The following is a 13,037-nucleotide window of genomic DNA, read 5'->3' on the forward strand; positions in this document are numbered from 1 at the left end:
AAAACTAAGAAATACCTTTGTTGACCAGGAGGGAATGGATTAAAAAACCAGCTGGCTGCTTCTTTGTGCAACCTTCATGTGGGATTATGTGGGAATAAAGCAGGGAGGTGGGCTATCGCTTCTGTGCAGCACTCAACATTAGCCATGGCAAACAGACACTGCTTTTAGGGGTGAAGGAAAAGTCTTCTAGGGTGGATGGATAAGGAAAGTGCCTAACATCTGCTTCAAATTAAAGCCCTGAGCTATTATTAAGGAATAACAGGAAGGCGGGGTGGACCAGGCGCCCTGCTCCCAGTGGGAGAGGCGAGCACCTTTCTGAGGCAGACCATGCTCACCTTCTTCACTGCGGATGTTATGCCGCTCAGTACTCACCTGGATCGAAGAAAGAGCCTCTGGAAAGAACGCCAAATAATGGTTTTACTACTTCAGCTAAAGGAGACTTTGCAAAGAGCCAGTAGCCTAGAAACTGCATGGGATTAAATTTACCCTTTGCATAAATAAAGAACACATGATTGACTATCATTGATATAATGAAAAAAGGTCACAGACCAGGTAACGCAGGCCAAACTTCAACACATTCACATTGGTACAATTGGCAAATCTAAAGCCTCATATTTAACCATAGTATGGTTCTAAAGAACATGATTTTAAGGAAGCAATAGCAGTGCAGAAAGAAATCTGAAAGAATATCTGAAAGAAAACTGCATGAATCCTGTCCATGCTATGGTACTGAAGTAGACCTAACCAATTATTTTTCTTAACATTTTTTTCTCAATGCATAAAAAGGAAGGACTCGTTGACAAGCTTGTTTTTCTGTTCAGATTAAAAATAGTCACAGTACCAAACCAATTTATGTGGTGTAATGACCACATGGACACCAGGGTTTCTTTTAGGATCAATAACTTCAGATACCTTTATTGAGGACAGGCTCCCTTCTTACACCATTAGCTCTACAAGCAGTACTTTCCCACTAGCACCATTAACCAGTTGTTAACCATTGGTTAGGAGTCAGTTTCAGGTTGTTAACCATTGGTTAACAACTTTGCCTGGCAACAGCAAACATTTAGCCACTTCCATGTCTTAAGGACTGGAGAACAAGCAGTTTGAGACAGCAAGGCATCTCCTGAATCACCCTTCTTTGTTCCTTCTAACTTGTTTACATTCCTCATGGCTTCATCATCAGGAGTCCAATGTTATCACCAACCACAGGGCTTGTCGACCCCCATGGCGATACTCCCACAAATTTATGTGCCATAAATTCAAAATCGAAATGAAAACAAGTGAGGAAGGCTGTCTAGGATGATAGGATCATACTTCAGGTTGGAAGGGACTCTTCAGGAGCAATTAGCTGGCTTCAGCTATTCCCAGGAAACAGATACTCCTGGGACTCGGTATCTTCTCAGCTCACATGGTGCCTGGGCTTGTTGCAACAAGTACAAAGAAATTCATGCCTATCCAGGTTGAATCACTGGGTCTTTGTCAAGCAGCAGCAGGTTTCCCATCATGAAGTAGAGCTGATTTGCAGTGTGCTGGAGGGCTCTCCAAAATCTGCAGTATTTAACATGTGGGGTGTTTAAAAATGATTCCTGCAACAGATACATTTTTCTTTAAAACCTGTCCCATAACTGTCTCCCTCAAGGCTTCTTGCAAGTCCTGCTGAAGTCCTGGCTACTTCCAGAGAGAAGATACTTGACAAGGGGATGACTGCCTGACCACAGCGCAGAGCATCCTTGCGCTGCATTCCTCTATCAAAGTGGGTTTCCACTCGACTGAACTCTTTCAAAACACATGTTGCATGGGAAGGCTGAGAAGCCCTGAAATTACATGTACTTGCTGTCACGCACTCCCACGTGACTAATGAAGTGATGATGCTCTGCTGTTTTCATCCCAAAGAAACCTCTCGGCTGCCATGCAAATGGTGTGGAATGTTCTATCCCTGTAATAATAATAACTTCTGCAGCACATTACAGCTATTTGCACAGCACTAAACAGGTGTGATGTGGCACAAACTACTGCTTAGGCTCAAAATCATTTTTCAGAATTAAGAATATCAATATGACTCATTCACCCTGTTATTACATTTTTTTTTTTTTTCCAGCAAAGTACCAACTTGAGAATCCTCTTCTCTACGTGTCTACTTCTGTATGACAGGGGTGATGACTTTGCTAAGGCAGCTTAGTAAACTGTAGCTACTGCTGCCCAGTCCATTGCATTTGTCCAGGGTCTTTGGCTGTCTGGTAGGAACATCTGGAGCAGCCTGAGCTCTCCAGGAAAATGGTCTGTTATTGTCCTGGTAGGAGCTCTCAAAAGTCAGCTAGGCCAAAATTGCAAGGGTCTACTAGCATTTTGGTCTCAAGCACCCAGAAATTGAGGACCCAAGAGAGAACATCATTTTTCTCTGAGCACCAGTTTCTATGCAAGTAAAGTGGGAATACTCACACTTGTCTTCCTTCGTAGGATGTTTATATTGTGCAAGAGTGGAAACTGTACTTGCTTAGATCCTTCTCTATGACTTAATGAACAGAGTACCAATGCCTTCAGAAGTATCTTGTTAGCGATGTAGATTCTTGAAGACTCGCTGGTTTTCTTACAGCCCATCTACACTCAGCATACAAATCTTGTAAAGAATGACTTTGGCAACTGGGAAAGAATAAACTCTTAAAATGTACTGAATGGGCTCTGCAAGTCTAGGTATGGGCAAAACACCCACTGACCAGATCGATGTATGGCCGAATGCGTTATGAGCTTTTTGCTAGCACGTGTTCTACTTTTGTCTAGTGCTCTCCACTGCACTTTGGACCATTTAATACTCAAATGTTAAAGCAGTTCCTACCCTTATATCCCACAGCAAGAACCCACTGTGGCTTGTCTCAGTAGAAACACATTCAAAGAGACACTAAAATGTGTGTGGCTGTCTGCAAGATCACATTTAAGTTGGCCTGAGAACTGCAAATTGTGTGGTGTTAAATGTAAAAAAGGACTTGAGCAATGCAGCTCACAGATCGTTTCTAATACTATGGATGACTCAGTAAAGCTGAGTGGGAGAACCAGAGAGGTCTGAATCACTGCTTTTTCCTCTTCTCTGAAGCACTATTATCTCTATGCAAATAATTTCCAGTCTCAAAGCTATAGTAGTCCAGTGGTGGAGAACACAAACCTCATCCCCCATCAGGAGCCAACTAGTTAATGAAAACTCACTGCTGCTTCATGTTTGGTTCATGTAGAAATTAGTTAATTAATCTTGGAATCCTGGGATTTGAGACATATTTGGAGAGACGGTGAGCTCCATTTCATGATTTTGCAGAAGCCATGTATTATCCAGCTCTTTCTATTGTTCAGGCTGATGTATGAGATGTTTGAGAAATGCAGCTGTGGAGTCTGAGTATAAATGTTAAAAAAAAAAAAAGGCAAAAAAAAAGCAGAATTTAAGTGCAGAGAAGTAAGAATGAAAGAGTTTGGGATCCCAGTGCTCTATCAGATGGATCTACATCTTTCTGGTGACTTCAGTGGGCTCTGGACAGAAACCTGAGCGACATGTGGGAAGACCTTCACACATTTGAAAAGTAGATTGAGGACTTTTATCTGCTAAGGGCTGATCTGGAAGACCACCAACTTTCTGCATTTTACTTAAGCCAACTGATAACAAGCATTTGCACATCACATATGCTTGATTGATCCTTTCATCCTTTGCTACATCTTTTTATGTCTAGTATTTTTGATTTACTAGCTAGGCTGATAATAATAAAACTATATACAAAGCTAAATAAAAGTTGAGTGCAAATAATTAAATAAAAAGTAAAACCCCCAAGGATTTTTGATTTTTATACTCCCAAAATGTAATAAAGAAGAAAACAATATAGTCCTATAGAAAGTACCACAAAATATCTGGCATCCAACTGAAAAGATGGTTTCAAATCTTTGCAAACAACACTACCAGAATTCTGTAGAGGAGGTATTAAGTTAGGATTTCTCACATAAAGTTGGTGATGTACCTAGTTGTTCATTGTATATAGCGTAGTGACCTGGAGCTGCAGAACTCAACTGAAATATGTAATAGGATTAAAATGATGACTGCAACACTTTTCTTATTTCCTGCAAGTTGGTTTCATTTACAGAATTTAGAATCAGAAAAGGGCCATGTGAGCCTCTCAAGTTTATTATTATTATTATTATTATTATTATTATTATTATTATTTTCTACAAGCAACTTTATGCTTTATGCCAATAATTTATTTCAGGCTAAGAAAAACATAACAGAAGATCAAAATTATCGTCTGTCACAGAAATCCATGTGCATATGTATTCCTTGAAGGAAGCTGTAGCAGCCATAAGAATGAAATGCTGGCTCTCTTGACGAGACTGGCAGACTTAGAAATAGAAAGATATTGAAGATATACGAAACACGGGAGGCTTCAAGGTTCCTGGAATACATGCAGCCCATGAAGCCTCAGTCCTGGTTAGACATGCTTTCAAAGCAGAGCACTTTGGTGCTGCCTTAACCTCTCCTGCTTTGCACACAAAAAAAATAAATAAATCTTGCCTGGATTTGATAGTAAAGTCAGCAGAAAGCAGCCAGTACAAGCAGCGCTGTGGATGTGAGCACAGATTCTGCCGTCACTGATCTTGGCAGTTGTGTGTATTTCAGAGAGGACACAGTCAATGTTACTCAAAATAATCCTGCACTGGCTTCCCTCAGCCCTTCTGGGTGCTCACAGGGACAAGCAAATACAGGGTGGTTGCCCTGTTTCATGCAGTTAATTAAGCAGTAATCGCACCTTGCTCCAGAACAAACTGGTATGGGGATGCCCATGAGTCCCAGCAGCACATGGGGGAAATGCAGCCCCAATTCAGATTGGGAGTTGTCACCTGTTCAGGGCTTGGCTTGGCTAACTGGGGTTCTCCAGGCTAGGTGCTGCTTGCTCAGTGTAACTCTGCAAAACTATGTTACCCTAACTTGAAAATAAATAAATAAATAAATAAATAAAATTGAAAAGTAAAGGAAGCAAAAATTCTCTCTGGGAAAATGATAGACTTGGCGGAGTGTAATAATTTCATTCCCTAGTCCTCAATTCCCATTTCGTCTGCCTTACTGAAAATTTTTCCAGACAGTGACCTGATATAGATCTTCATAAACTTGTCCTCACTAAAATAATGAGAAGTCTATAGTTACAAATAGGAATATGACACCAACTTCTGTTGGGCCTTCACCTATGTCCTCCAGACCTGTAGACTGGTGACTTTTGGTCGACTTTTGCAAGCAGCCAGGCAAACCTTCACCTATCTATGACTTTTTTTGGGGGGGGGCTTTTACGAGCAGCCTACAAACAAGGACTAGCATCAGGAATAGTATCAGGAACAGTGTAGCCAGCAGGAACAGGGAAGTGATTGTCCCCCTGTACTCTGCTCTGGTGAGGCCACACCTCGAGTACTCTGTTCAGTTTTGGGCCCCTCACTACACGAAGGACATCAAGGCCTTGAAGTGTGTCCAGAGAAGGGCTACAAAGCTGGTGAAGGGCCTGGAATGCAAGTCCTGTGAGAAGCGGCTGAGGGAACTGGGGTTGTTCAGTCTGGAGAAGAGCAGGCTCAGGGGAGACCTTATTGCTCCCTACAGCTACCTGAAAGGAAGGTGTGGGGAGCTGGGGGTCAGCCTCTTCTCACAGGTGATGAGTGATAGGACTAGAGGGAATGGCCTCATGTGGCACCAGGAGAGGTTCAGTTTGGAAATTAGGAGACATTTCTTCACAGAAAGAGCAGTCAGGCATTGGAACAGGTTGCCCAAGGAGGTGGTGGAGTCACCATCCCTGGCGGTGTTCAAGGAAAGGTTGGACGTGGTGCTGAGGGACATGGTTAGTGGGTGACATTGGTGGTAGGGAGACGGTTGGACCAGATGGTCTTGGGGGTCTTTTCCAACCTTAATGATTCTATGATTCTCTGAGGAGGACACTGCAGCACATTCCTCCTGGAGAGGCAGCAGAAACCTCTTCGTTTTGGGGAAAGTCAGCGTCCCTGCGAAAATGCAGGAGCGCCCTAAAGAATGCGGGAGGCCCGAGGAGCCTGAGGAACCCAAACGCCTCCTCCGTGCGCCCTCAGCCTCCACGGGCACCAGAGGGGCGGAGCCACGAGGGAGCAGTAGCCAATGAAGAGGCGGGGGCGGGTGAAAGCCTGGCTGGAGGCGGGGTTGCGCCTCCGCCCTCTTCCCTCTCCCTCCCTCCCCCCCGCCTCCCTCCCTTCCCCTCCTGCGGGCGGCAGTGCTCGACATGGCGGGGGCGCGGCGCTGAGCCCCCCCCGCCCTCTTCTTCCCCCCCCCCTTACGACATGGCGGCGGCCGCCGCGCAACTGAGGCAGCGGGGGGCGCCGGGGCCTGCTGCCGGCCGCAGTCAGCGGGGGCTGCGTCCCCCTTCGCCCGGAGCAGCGGCGGCGGGGTGCTGAGGGCTCGTCCCGTCCCGTCCCGTCCCGTCCCGTCCCGTCGCCATGCTGCCTGGCGTGGGGGTGTTCGGCACCGGGCTGACAGCGCGGGTGATCGTGCCGCTGCTGCAGGCGGAGGGCTTCGCCGTGAAGGCGCTGTGGGGCCGCACGGCCGAGGAGGCGGAGGAGCTGGCCGGGGAGCTGAGCGTGCCCTTCCACACCAGCCGCATCGACGAGGTGCTGCTGCACCACGACGTCGACCTGGTGTGCATCAACCTGCCGCCGCCGCTCACCCGCCAGGTGGCCGTCAAGACGCTGGGTGAGCTCCTCTTGGGGGGGAGAGGGGGAAGGAGCAAAGCGGAGAACCCCCCCCCCACCCAAAAAAAAAAAAAAAAAAAGAAACGGCATTGCCGCGCACGAGGGGATCCGGGTGCTTTGTGCCCCGCTGGGTGTTGTGGATGGGGGAGTCGGGGGTTTGGGAGAGGTGCTGCTGGGGGCTCGCTGATGCAACCTGCGAGCAGCAGGCTGTGAGGGAAAGAGGGATGATGAACAACAAAAGGAAGGTGGTACTGCGCCACACACACATCCCCATCATCACCACTCCATTGGGGTCCCTCCTGCCCCCCAACGTTGGCCAGTTGCATGCCTTACGGGTAGTAGAATATGGGCCAAAACACATGGGATAATCATAAAATAGCGATTAACCACGCCATAACACGCCATGCACAGCATTTTTTTAGAGTGCATACTCAAAGGATTATTATATCCAGACCGATCGGCACCTCTTTCCCCCAGCTATTTCAGAGGTGATTTTTCTTACTGCTTGATTTCTGAATTCAAGCACTGGATCTGTAAAAATGAAAGTTCTTGCGTGTTGACACAGATACAAGCAAGGGACAAAAGTGGCAGTTCCTGAACTGCTGAGAGGAGTACCTCACAGCTCCCAGCTCCTTCTCCCGGTCCTGCTTTGTGCTTCATGCCTCTGGAACCGGCGAACCAGGGAGTGATGGTTTTGCTTTAAGCCCCTGGATTTGACATTTCGAGGGGAGGAGTGCAATGCATTCATCAAGTGGGAAGGGTTCAAAATCCTCTGGTAAGAAGGGGCAATGCTGTCTGTCCTTTGTTGAGGAAAACAAAAGCTGGAAAAACATTAGTTTCTATCATAAGGAAAGGATGGGGGTCTTTTTTTTTTAAAAAAAAAAAAAAAGGCAAACAAACTTTTTTTGTTTGTTTGTTTTTCTCTTGAGGCCTCACACAAGAGGCATGGTATGGCAGCTAGTGATAGCACATGGGCAGAGAAACCAAAGGTTTTACTCACAGAGGGAGGCTTCAGGAGGACTGAAAATGATGTCCTGCATTGCAGCAGAAAAGACTGAAGAAAGGTGTGGATAATTTGTTGATACACCCTGGTCTGGGTTACATGTGGACAGAGGGATATCTGGCCTGGGAGGATACAGGGCCCAATCCTCTTTTTTTTTTTTTTTTAATTTTATTTTCTAACCTGTATTTTACTTTTCAAAGTGACTTGTTGCCCAGAGCTCTATTTTCATGTGGGGCGGTTTTGTTATCAAAAAGAAAGAGCACAGGGAAGCAGCTGCTGGTGTCTCCATCGTGTGCCTGTGTTTGCATGGTGAATTTTCAGCCCTTTCAGCTCGCTGGCCTATTTCGGGTGCTGGAGGTAGCAGTGGGGCCGAGCAGGTGTCCATGCAGCTGTGTGTGTGGGCTTGGACAATGCCACAGGAAGCACACAGTTGCTTCGTTTTCACTACCGTGTCAGGTATGTAGGCAGGTATTGCTGCTGTAAATAGGTTTTAGGCATGCTGCTAAAACACAAAAGTGTGAGTAACAACCCTAGCTGAGGAAGTTCCCAAAATATCCCTTCCTGGAAGCTGAGAGGTAGAAAATGGGGGGAAATAGGGCTTTAAACTTGGCATATTAACTTTTCCTCTAGCATCGTCTGCTCGCCTCTGTTAGAAACAGGCTCCCGAGCTGGGTCTGGCTCTGTTCTGCAGTGCTTAGCAGCTAGACCAGTGCTGGGCAAGTTCAAGAGAGAACCTGAAACAAGGGGCTGTTTTGGACAATGACCCAAAGCAAAAGTAAAACCTGTGGCATTTTATGTGAAAGGCACTGGTGTTCTCTGCTGCTTCTCTGTGAAAGGAATCTAATTCCTGTTTGCTTTTACAAGATGGGGCTATCGGAGCCTTTCTCTTTCCTGCCTCTAGTCTATCCAGCTTGCTAGGAGTTACTCTGTATATTGCTGTTTGTACTAATTCCCTGTAGTTGTGGCAGCTAGGTGCTTGCATAATGCAAAGCTGATGTCCCAGCTGACTTGCTGCTTGGTGGTCGAGAAACATTTGGGTGAGCATTTGGATGAGCGTAGAAAACAGTCTGAGTGTTTGAGTAAGGGTGTTTTTTCTCCTCTCACTGAGTAGAAACATTTGGCGTGTTTGCCAGCAGTGGTCTGCTTTTCCCATGCCTGTGTGCATCAGCAATACAGCTGGGTCCCAAGCCTGACCAGGAATGGGGGATGTGTTTGCAAGCAAAGATAAAATGTGTCACCAGGATCCTTACTTGTGTTTAGCATCTGAAGAGGTCCTGGTTCAGATGATACAGTGTCACTCTGATTCACCTCATGCAAAATAGTCAACACGTGAAATTTCTCAGCGTAATCTCTCCCTCTGCCCCTGTTCAATTAAATACGACTTCAGATCCTGACTGAAACTTGCTCTGTATGGCTAAATAGCTGCTGCATCATGTGAAATGGTTTGCTGCAGGTGGTCCTGAGAAGTCCTTGATGGTATTTCATCTTTAAGTTTTAGGGGAAGTTGCAGCCATTTCTGTGCTTCTGGTTGCATTGGTGCTTAAGTCAACTCAACTGAAGAGAATTTATTTCTGAGGTTCATGTAAATGTTTCTGGGGAGCAAATGTTTTGCTTTTGAGGAGAACCAAATGCCAGATGTTCTTCAAGCATGTCTCTGGAGATGTTACCCTGTTGACTGTGGTTGTGCTTCCTGTCTCATCTTAAGTCATGGGCAGAAATGCTAAGTTATGTCCTGAATATTCACTGTACCTATTCACAGCTGTGTCTACACAGTGTTATTTTTTGAAGTGTTTTTATCATAGTAGTGCCAGGTAGGAGCCCTTTTTATCTGTGGACTGTGCAGGCACGATATGGCTTTCCCTGTCCACCAGAGTTTGTTCCTCTTAAGATCCCTTAAATTTGTTTGCTGACTGGTGCTTCTATACTTGATTGTGGTCACGAGGGAGCATCTTCATTTAGAGAGGAACATAAATTGTGCTGCTGGGATCCTCACCGTCCCATTATGCAGGCAAGCAGTACAGGCCTGTTGTCAGGAAGGTGTTCGTGAGAGCCACATGTTGAAATGCTGGACCTCCCCCTGAAGTGGGAGGATCATCGGCTACAGTGAAGTAATCCACAGATCTGACGTAATCTGTAATTCATTTGCTCATTCCTTTGCACCTATACAAATCATTAAGAGGTTGCAAGGTTCTAGCTGTGGATCTGCTTTTGTGGTCCAGATTTTGTAAAGCGATAAGATGCTCTATTAAGGTAAAATACTACCACAATTATTTATTATTAATAGCAATGCAATGTTTGTCCTACAATACTGAGTTTAAATTTGACCTACCAGCAGTGACATTGAGCAGAATGAGCTCTTGTGCTTGGAAGGCAGATGACTTTGCAGCATATTAAATGTGAATTATGGACATCTTATTGCAAAAGAAAAAGTCAGATGAAGTGCTGTCTATCTTTAGTCTGCAGAGCTAGGAAAGGCTGCAATGCCTTTTTTGCACATGGCATACATGAGAAAGTGACTCCAAAGACTGTGCTGGCAGTCAGCTGCAAGCCTTCATCCCACTTGAGTGATGACCATGTGCATTAAAAAAAAAAAAAAAAAAGCAGAGGATAGTCCAACTCTTTCTTTGCCCTTTTCTCTCTGTACAGCAGACCTTTAATTCCAGTGCTATTCCTGTAAAACTCCTACTGAGATGCTGTGGGATTGGGTACAAACTTGTTTCCTTCCTGGCCTTCAAATCAAAGACACTTCTCCACTTTTTCCCAGTTGTCTTGTTCTGCTTGTATTTCATGAAAATAAATGCCAGTTCAGTTGTTGTGGCAGTAGTGTAGGCTGGATGCCCAGCATGGAGTGGACTGGGGTGCTGGGGTGTTGAACTTGCACTGCAGTAACGCACCCAAATTTACCTAGACTAAGGAGCAGCCAGCTGCGATCGAAGTCCTTGCATTAAACCAGGTGAGGATCTGTCAGAGAGTACCATGCCCTGTAGCTGTCTTGGCTGAAACAAATGCCTGCCTAAGTCCTCAGCCATGCTTCTACCTTTGACCAGCAATGCGGGGTGCATGGGCACCCTGCTTTCATCTGCTCCGCTGCTGGGGCTCTGACCTTCAGCAGATTAGGGGATAGCTGTGGTAACATCTGGAATTGCCAGTGTTTGATTTGTCAGGCTTCATTAGCCAGCCCATAGTCAGCATGGTAATGTTTTGATGAGAAATCAGACTTTTTTTCTTCTTTGAAAGGGGACTTTTTTTTTTTTTTTTGTAGGCAAAGTCTTGAGGCCGCTATCTGTTTTTCTGCGCTTTGAACACTACTCATCTCTGACTATTCAGGCCTTACATTGGTGTTAGCAGTGGTGGCAAGTACAACTATTTTTCCTGCTGTCTGCTGTTTGGAGATTAGCAGACACTAGAGCTATTTCCATCACAGGTCCTTCCAGAGCATCCTTGTCAGTGCTAACAGCAGCACAGGAGCATTAGCAATGCCATCGTATCTTGGTTTGGTGTTGAAAATGGCTGAAAGAGTGATGTAGCTCTTCTAGGCACAGCTGCTGGTATGGCTGGCAAAGATCTGTCTGAAGGAAGTAGCCTTAGCTAGGAAAGGGCTGGAAATAGCAAAACCATCTCCTATGAACCAGTTATTAGTGCTAAAAGCGTGCTTGTCCTAGCATAAACATACGTACCTGTTGGCACAGCTGTGTTAGTGAGGATCACCTCTTGGATTTCTCATACTGGCACAATTTGTAGAGTAGCTATCACACAGGCAGCAGGTTGTATGATTCATTTATTGGGTGAGCCATTTTTGGTTTGCAGTACTAAGTAAAGAGTTTAGTTAGCTTAGTTGCTTTTCTAAGCTAAAGACTGCTAACAAAATAGAAACTAAAGGTGTAAACCAGCTTTATTCAAGTGGTAACTTAGTGTTTTTCACATTTAATTAAAATTACAGAAAAAGGTATGCTTATTCCAGTTCTGTTAAAAGAGGATTGTGCAATCATGTCTGCAGAGTGCACTGATATGGTTAATATGGGACCATGATATTGTGGATGCTGTTGAACAAGCAGAAAATGTGTAACGTGGTTTTCTTCTATGAGAAGATATGTTTATACAGCTACAGCAGTGCTGGTGCTAAATATTGTAAGTGTTTAACTTCTGGAGTAAATTATTGTGTCCCTTGCTGATGGAGCCCTATAACAAAGAAAACAGAAGAAAACAGATCTTTTATTATTATTTTTCTTATTCGCTTGGCTTTGTGCCTCTTCTCTGATCTGTAGTGGCTACCGTAGCACCTGCTGGGGTATTGAGTTATCTGGTCCATCCCCATGCCCTTATCTCAGTGACGTTCTTTTATGTTGCTGGGTTTTGGGACTTGTAGCGGTGGGTAGTCTAAGTCAAGGATGAGGGACTTCTCTTGAGTGAGAGCTTTGCAGATGAAGGACTTGGTCCTGCCTCTGTTGTTTTGAGCTTCAGGACAATGTTAAATAGAAGATTTAAGAAAGAATGTGTAGATGAATGCAGAGAAAGGAAAATATGCTGGGCGAATAAAATCACAGAATTGCCAAGCTTCCCAGTGTTGCTCCCGCCATCCAAGCCCCTCTTAGGCTTAAGACTGGCTCAACATAACAAGAGATTTGCAATGTGACTCCAGGCATGGGTAGCTGAGCCTAAACGCATTGTACTGTCTGCTTATTTGAGAGCTAGGTAAGTTGTGCTGAGGCCTATTGCAACTTACTCTCCTTTTCTCTGTGAGTATGGTAGATTTTGCCCACTTAGCAGTAATGGTGGCAAAGTCCTGAGGATTAAAATGGAGTTAAATTTCTAAGGCAGCCGGGACTGGTATTTTCCGTGGGCTGCTGCAGTACACCACCACCCTTCACTGTTATCAGTTTGCCACAGCATTGTCCATAGTTGCTTAGAATTGTTCTGGTTTCCTCAAACCACCAAAGCAGAAGCATTTACCCTAGTGTGTTTCGCTTATTATTCATACAATAAGCGTGTAGCTCATATGAGTGAGCTGTCAAAGTCACAGACTTAATTTACAAGGTCAGCATGCATGCATGTAACAAAACCACTGTCCCTACAGAAAATGATTTCAGGTCTTAAGTCTTGATTTAAACAAATTGATTTAAATAGCTATGTAATTAAACAGGAACAATCCCTTGTGTAGGTTCCCCAAATTGATTTAAGGCCTGGTCTGCACATGGATTTTGTACCAGTATAATTATGACTGTGAGGGTTATGATTTCTTTAACGTAATAATTGTTGCATGGCCATTAGAAGTCCATCTGGTGTGAATGCTGCTCTACAGGCATAACGGTTA

The 13,037-nt window shown here is 44.9% G+C and overlaps 1 protein-coding gene across 1 annotated transcript in view; it reads left to right on the forward strand.

The window, feature by feature from the left end:
• The first annotated feature begins 6,313 nt into the window (after positions 1–6,313).
• GFOD1 (glucose-fructose oxidoreductase domain containing 1) overlaps positions 6,314–13,037 on the forward strand; it is a 64,043-nt gene continuing 57,319 nt past the window's right edge. The window contains exon 1 of the mRNA XM_035552612.1: positions 6,314–6,724. Coding sequence (XP_035408505.1) covers positions 6,472–6,724 — 253 coding nt within the window. The 5' untranslated portion in view covers positions 6,314–6,471. The remainder of the gene's footprint in view (positions 6,725–13,037) is intronic.

The sequence above is a fragment of the Cygnus atratus genome, chromosome 2 (assembly GCF_013377495.2).
Source record: "Cygnus atratus isolate AKBS03 ecotype Queensland, Australia chromosome 2, CAtr_DNAZoo_HiC_assembly, whole genome shotgun sequence".
NCBI classification, from domain to species: Eukaryota; Metazoa; Chordata; class Aves; order Anseriformes; family Anatidae; genus Cygnus; species Cygnus atratus.